Here is an 8002-nt window from a genome sequence, read left to right on the forward strand (position 1 = left end):
ATTGAATAAAATTAGTTGTATTTATCTTTTCGATATATCATCCATAAATTAAGACACAAATTTTTCTATTATGTTAATTAATAAGATTAAAGAAGAAAGTAGTAATGTTTATGTAAAGACATATTGAGATACAATACGAACACTTCTTTACCATAGTCTGTCATATATAATTCTAATTTCTGCAAAATATTAAGTAATTAGATTCTAGAAAACTTCATTTGATTTATTTTTGAAGTAAGTTTATTACAAATTTTATATGATACGTAAAAGTTTCTGATTCATTTATTTAGTATGCTTAATTTGATCTGTGCTGGCTCGATGGTAATTTGCACCTGAGGCTAAACCGATTTTTGTCGTCCCTGCTTCACAGAAAGGTTGCTAATAAAGAGTTGGCAAGCTTTATATAAACTATTTATAAACAACTCTAAAGTACAGTACATTTATGAATTTTTCTTTTCGGCTTGTTATTATTTTACGGAACTGTTCGAGTTATTATTTTTATTATTTTATTTTATTTTATTTATTTTTTTGAACATTTTTATTGCTCATTTTCCTGCGCAGTTGTTTCATCACGTCATAAATCTAACAGGTTCTGATTCTGATACGACGAAGTAAAGTAAATGTTCTTGAACTTTCGTTCTGCAAGGACGCTAAGGTTGAGAACAGATCTTTGCGCATTGAGAATTGGTTTCGGTTATTTGTGAATAATAGGGTGATTTTTACAGGTTAGTTTAGTTTTTTTTTTAAATATATTATCATCATTTTTATAAATTTTATCTTTCTTTATTTTATTATTCTTAATATCTTTTATGCTCTACCTGCCAACCTTTTTTTAAACAAATGTTAGTTTTTAAGCCTCTATAATCAATATTGTCAATTAACTTCGATATTAAGATTTATCACGTATTCTGATATTTTATCAGAATGTTAGATTGCTTGGTAGCAAAATATTATTTTTGTCTGTGTTACTAGTTCATATTTGTAATTTTTGTGTCTTCCCTGAAAGTTGGACACTTTCAAATGTTTGATACCTCTGAGATAACCCTGAAGAATGGTTACATATTTATATCTGCAATGAGAATAAGTAAAAGAGGAAGAGGAATTTTATTATTATTGTGTCAAAATGAAAAATAAGTAAAAGTAGCGTTATCATTTGTGATTTAATTTAAGTAATGCCAATTTAGTTATCTTTATGTTCCTAAAAATTAGGGAATGTTGAAAGATTTTTTAAAATAATACCGATATATATATATATATATATATACATTTTTTAATCTTAACCCTATACCATTGCAACAATTCAATAATAAAAGTGACTTGAGTTTGAATTTAAACAGCAATACAAAAAAAAAAAAAAAAAAATATTACTAAAAAGACATCAGTGGTTATTATATTCAGCATTTAAGAATACATTGTTTAGTATCGCTTGCAAATTGTTTAGGTCATAAGAAGATACTCTCAAATAAAACAACAGAACTTTTTGCTTGGAGACATGATTAATTATTTAAGAGAATGTTACTTCGAAAGTTGGCTTGGTAAAACCCATCAATACATTTAATTTTGTTGAAACGCTACGCTTATGGCATTACTAGCTTTTTAAGTAAACAAAGCGAATATTGCATTGCAATCTTCTACCATAATAATCGTTGCAGGAGCTGCACTTTTGGCATCCTTTGACGTTTGTTAACGAATCTAAGCTAACAAGGTTTTGAAAAGCACTGATAAATGCTAAGGAAATTGCACGCGTTAACGGAATTTTGGAATGCGTTTTTAAAAACCACCACGAAGAAGATGCGGAAAAGACACTTTGACAACGAAGCTAATTACAATCCACATCAAAGCGCTGAAAAATGTTTTGAAGTAGAATTGTTTAAATGAAGTTGTGAATATGGCACTTCAAAATTTAAACTCCTCTAGAAAATTTATAAGAATTTTGGTTTTCTTTGTACAATCGAAAACACGAAAAGTTTCAATATGAATATAATTCAACGGATAAATAGGGATAAAATTAATAAACTTCTATTGTATATGTATATATATATATATAGTGTCGTGGCAATAATTTGGCTATGGGAGGCCGGTGGATACATCTCTGGTGAGAGGGCGTTTTTGTAGCATTGGAGCACGAGGTGTGCTTACCTTCAATGTAGAGCTTGTGAGACCTTTGTAGTTAACAATAAAGTTATGTTAAAGGCTTAGATTAATTGTAAATACAGATATCCTAGCATGCGAGAATAACGCAACATATACCGTATTTTACGGACTATAAGACGCACTTTTTTCTTCGAAAAATTGCCTCCAGAATTCAGGTGTGTCTTATAGTCCGTAGCGTCTTATAGGTATTTTTTTTTAAAATTGCTTATAAATTAAGGTGCGTCTTATAGTCCGTAAAATACGGTAGTTATGTACACAATAAGTTATATATATATAACTTATAGTAGAAGTTTGTTAATCTAAATCATGGAATAGAGGAAATTTTCTAATCGTAATGGTTCCTATTTCTGTAAATTAATGTTCTTTTATTAATGAAAAATCAACTACTGTGTTTAATATTGCTTTTCATTATTTATCATTTCTTCAAAAAAAAAAAAAAAAAAAAAAAAAAAACACGGAAAAAGTCATTCGCTTTCTCCCGGGCCGTACAAGCTCTCGATACCCTCCTTCTAGAAAAGTGTATGTTGTATATATTGTATTGTTACCAAAATAATTTTGTTTTGCCAGAGAGTTATTTGAAATAAGATTAAAAGTAATTTACAGTATCGAATTAAATAGATTATAGTTTAATACATTTTAATGAGCAGATGAACGCGTCAATTGCATAAGTTAAGAATTTTATTAATTATTATTTTTGAATCTCGTAATTCGTTTATACTAGAGCAAATATTTTTGAAGCGAAAATTATGCATTTTTATGTTAACTTTATAAAAAAACTGTAAATCTATATTGTAATGTATTATTTACAATATAAAGTATATTTCCTAAAAAGTGATCCAGGCTAATAACTCAGAAAGAAGTATCAGATTCATGTAAATGATGTTTGCTTTTATACAATATCGAGGATGAGCTATTCATTGGCGCATCGTGAATTATCCCAATCCCAAAACAAAAAAGAGGAAATTTATCTCAGCTCCTATTGCAGATAGAACTACGATTCCAATTGTAAAGTTGTAGAGCAGTAGAACGAAATTGATATATTCTGCATCTTGTTCAATTAAAAAAAGGATAAAGATGGTGCACCACGTAGACCAACTCTCGAAAATTTGAAGGGTTGTCTAACTTCGGCTTCCTTGTAGTACCGAACTGTTTTTAAGTGTTTGTTTCTCAAACTTTTTTACAGTAGTTAATGATAATGCTGTTAGTAAAGAATACATTTTTGTTTCATTAAATATTTCATAGAACAGAAAGAAAGCTATAATTTGGAACGTAGCATACATACATTCAAACAAAAACGTGCTTTATCATGCTATACGTCAAAATACGTGGAGGTACGATACATATGCGAATAACGCAGCTTTGTTCTTTATCCTGCAGGTAGTATAATTTCGACTTGTTCTCTTGTCTCTACAATTAGAACTATATAGTTTTATCTGCAATAGGAGTTGAGATAATTTTTCCCTCTTTTTGGGATAGAGGAAAAATTCACTAATGCACCAATGCACTAATGCACCATCTTCGATAATGTATGAAAGCACTTTTTAGTAGATATCCTGAAAAGTTTACTAAGTTTTTAAAAATAGTAAAATATACAGAATATGAAGAAATATTTCACAAAATTAAAAGCAAGAATAATTTTTTCCTTTATAGTTAAAGTATGTAACCTGTTTGGTTCACTATTCTGCAGGACTTCTTTTCTAAATTTAGTTCTTTGTGTAGTTTAGTAACTAAATTTAGAAAAGAAAAGAATCGGTAAAAAGTCCTACAAAATAATGAACCAAAGAGGTTACACACTTTCTTTAATTTTTTTTTCGTTAAATAAAGGATGTACGACAAATTTTATAATGAAAAATAATTTTATTCCGTTTTTATTCTATTTATTATTCTTACTTTGATTTGTGTATCAGTATTATTTTTCATTTATAAAATTAACAATTGACTATTCGATTGTAGTTTCCTAAGTATGAGCGGGTCGATGGCCGAGATGGTCTCGGTCTACTTTTCTAGGGGACCCGGAAGCGAATCCGGACGGTCGAAAAACCTGGAATTTTTCGGTCCCAAAAATGTCGGGCTCAGTCACTCGCCATTGACCTTCCCACTCTGGATTTGGCCAAACCCACAATGTGTCTGATAAAGACCCTTTTACTGTCCACAGGCGAAAAGAATCTAAAAATTACACCGTATATTTATTTTGATATTTTGAATCGTTCACTATTTATTTTATTGATAAAAACCATGTTAATACGGATTTGATTAATGTTAATAAGATTTGTATTATTTTATAATAATTAAAAAAAAAAATGTTGGGCAGAAACTGACTCCTATTTAGGTGTTAGATACGTGAAGAAAAACCAGAAAAACTTTACGTGACCCATTGGTGAGGGGCGAACCGCGACCAACTACCGGGGATTAGTGATTTTATCCATTCGACCACAGTTGTTTTATCGCTTTATTCGAGTAAGATAAAATCAGCATTACCATAACAGGCAATTTTAATTTTAATGGTTAATGACTAGGCGTTTTACTTTCCCGGCTGTGTTATGTATACAAAACAAAGGAAACAACTGGAATCGTGTCAAATTTGACCCTCAGAGGTGTTTGCAAATCTTCACGTTTTTAAACCCCCTGAAGACAAAAATGTCAAAAAAACGTAAAAATTTCCGTGGATGTGTGTGTGTTGGCGTATATCTTGTTTAATATCTCAGGATAAGGTAATGATTAAAAAACGAAATTTGGCATGGTAGCTTGTGTATAAGGAGCATTGATGCTATTAAATTTTGACGGTTAAAGATCGACGGAAGATAGAGAAGAATCATGTATCATATCTCAAGAGGGGTCAGACTTAATGACGATTTTATTCGTTATTAGCATTTACAAATTTTTAAAATAAAATTTATCCTTGTCCTAAAAATTAATCTTTTTGCCATTTTATAATAATTAATAATATAAAAAAGTTTATTTAAAAAACCCATAACAGATAGCACCACACAATTTTATTTATTATATTTAATAATATAACAGTTGTTTTTAAAATAAAATCCCATAACAGCCAGGAAAGTTACATAACCTCGTTGCTAGATTTTTTTGGTTCATTAGAAATTTTAATTTCATCGAAGTTGGAATCTTAAAATATCTTGATATTATTCTCGTTACTTCCACGTTATACATACTGTTGGGATGACATGCTAGTTGAGATGCGTTTAAGAGAATTTCAACTAACGTATCTCGTTGTAATTGATCTGTTGAGAGAACGCCAACTTCTCTTCTTCTAATATATTCGATTTATCCTACTCGAATGAAGCAATGAATCTGAAATTCTTAGATTTAGGTTTTAAAACGAAGCATGATTATCTTCAATTGGGCATGTTCTTCTGGTTTTTTTAAAAATCAAATCTATATGACTTATTTCTACATACACCAACATAATACAAGCTATCTGTCCTAAACGCCTTATTCATCAAATACGGCTAATTTTATGATAATTTAGTTGACAAATATTGCTTATCATAAAATTATCGAAATGTTACTTTTAATATAACAGGGGTGGGCAAGCAAGAATTCAGTGGGATCCGAAATGTAGGTTTTGCAAAATGCATGGGCAAATTGCAAAATTTGCGAATGCATGCAAAATTCTGTACTGTCGTGGCGGATAGTATGGTAAGGAGCGCGATTTTATTATATAATATAAAACAAATATTGAATTTTTTTAATAAACATATTTTCACAAAATTATAAAAATAAAATTGTAAAAAAATAATAAAAAACAGAAATTAACACTTTCAGCAAGAGCCGCATGTAACTGAAAAAGAGCCGCATTTGCCCATGTCTGTAATATAATGTTTGAACACAAGGTTGTTTCTTAATTAATTATAAAGTGATAACGTAAATCAAAAAAAAGCTCTATTAGAATTATTTAAGAAATACATTTTGAACGTTGGACATCAAAATTATATTCAAGGCAAACTTTGAGAGGGATGATTAATGAACAAGATTGTAGTATGATATTATTATCATTTTTTAAATAACATATGTTTATTCTTATCGCAAGCTCTGCCTTGATCTGCTCTCTCCGACTCATTATTACTGATACGTGAAAAAATTAGATAAAACAGAGATAAACCCACATTTAATCATAATCGAGACGTAGAGTTATTTCTATTTTATAATGAATAAGAAAAAACCAGTTAGAGAAAACTTTTGAAAAAAAATGGTAACTTAATTGTATGTAAATGAAACAAAATTCTGATTATAAACACGTTCGAAATGTAATAAATATTCAATCACATCAGAAAAAATGTGATTGAAAATTTATCACATTTCAAAAACGTAATCGTGATACACAAATAAATTGACTGCGCAAAGAATATAAATTCTTAAAATATTTATTTAAATAAATTTATTTTTCAGGATATTATGGAAACATCCGATTTTAGAAGAAAAGGCGAAGTGAAGCTATTTTATATAGAAGAATATCTGACACAAAATATAGATTTTGAATGGAATCAAAAACTTTGGCCTTACACAATTTATTGGTCAGCTGTTTATCTATTGGTCATCTTCTCTTTGCAAAATTACATGAAGTCCAGGCCTTCGTTTCAGTTACGTGGCCCACTAGTCTGTTGGAATATCTTATTAGCTTTATTTAGCATCTGCGGCACAATAAGAATGTTAACTGGACTAGGAACTTTAATCAAAGAATTTGGATTCACTTATTCCGTCTGTAATATAAGTTTCGCGAAAAAACATCATCCTGTCTCCATATGGATATATTTATTCACTTGGTCGAAACTTTTTGAATTTGGAGATACTTTGTTTATTGTTCTCCGGAAACAAAATTTAATATTTTTACATTGGTATCATCATATTGCGACCTTAATTTTTACTTGGTACAATGCCGCTAATGAGGTATCTACTGGATACTGGTTTTGTACTATGAATTTATTTGTACATAGTTTTATGTATACTTACTACGCAATGAAAGCGATGAAAATAAATGTTCCTCGTTTTATTGCCATGCTGGTAACTATGATGCAAATTACTCAAATGTTCCTTGGTTGTTTTATTACATTCTGGGCAGTAGTTAACTTTTATAGTGGCGAATACTGCGAACAAACTGAGAATACGTTATCATTGGCTGTATTTTTATATGTTACTTATGTTTTATTATTTTGTCGTTTATTCTACGCTTTATATATATCTAAAACTGTTAGATCTGATACGTTGAAACAGAAGTATCAATAAAACTATAACCTTAATCAGAAATTATTATACATTTATGAAATTATTTCCATAAACAAGAAATTATCATAATTCAAAAATGTTAATTATCAACTATCTTCAATACTTTTGATTTTGAAATAAATATACATCTATTTATACATTTATTTTATAACTTTTATATAAGTATTTGATAAATATTTTTTATATTAAACATTTACAACTGAAAAATGTAAGATTCGCTCAAATCATGTACTATAAAATACGTTTAGAGATGTAATTACATTTATTCATTGTTGTTATTAAACAATTCATTTAAAAACAAGGAGTGTTTGTATATTTTATTTATATTTCTCTAATGGAATTATAAAGCGATAAACAAAAAAAACTGCCAAATATAAATTTACAACTTTTTTTAAAGTAGGACGTTGTAAGTATGACAAGGTTAAATGAATAAATTTAAACTAAAAATTCTGGTAAGCTTATAGAATAAATTTCTCTTGATATGTTCTTTGCATATGAAAAATGTGTTCTTAAAAATTCATATTTTGAAAAGTGCATATACGTATATATACTTCTATACAGGTTGAGTCAAAAGTTCCTTGCCCTAATAATATATATATCGTCATTA

The 8002-nt window shown here is 28.8% G+C and overlaps 1 protein-coding gene across 1 annotated transcript; it reads left to right on the forward strand.

The window, feature by feature from the left end:
* The first annotated feature begins 595 nt into the window (after nt 1–595).
* LOC136978485 (very long chain fatty acid elongase 6-like) lies at nt 596–7699 on the forward strand. Its single transcript, XM_067274195.1, has 2 exons — nt 596–725; nt 6562–7699. The coding sequence occupies exon 2, from the start codon at nt 6568–6570 to the stop codon at nt 7393–7395; it is 828 nt and encodes a 275-aa protein (XP_067130296.1). The 5' UTR covers nt 596–725; nt 6562–6567; the 3' UTR covers nt 7396–7699.
* The last annotated feature ends 303 nt before the right edge of the window (nt 7700–8002 follow it).

Source organism: Centruroides vittatus, unplaced genomic scaffold (assembly GCF_030686945.1).
Source record: "Centruroides vittatus isolate TY-2023 unplaced genomic scaffold, ASM3068694v2 contig_543, whole genome shotgun sequence".
Taxonomy (NCBI): domain Eukaryota; kingdom Metazoa; phylum Arthropoda; class Arachnida; order Scorpiones; family Buthidae; genus Centruroides; species Centruroides vittatus.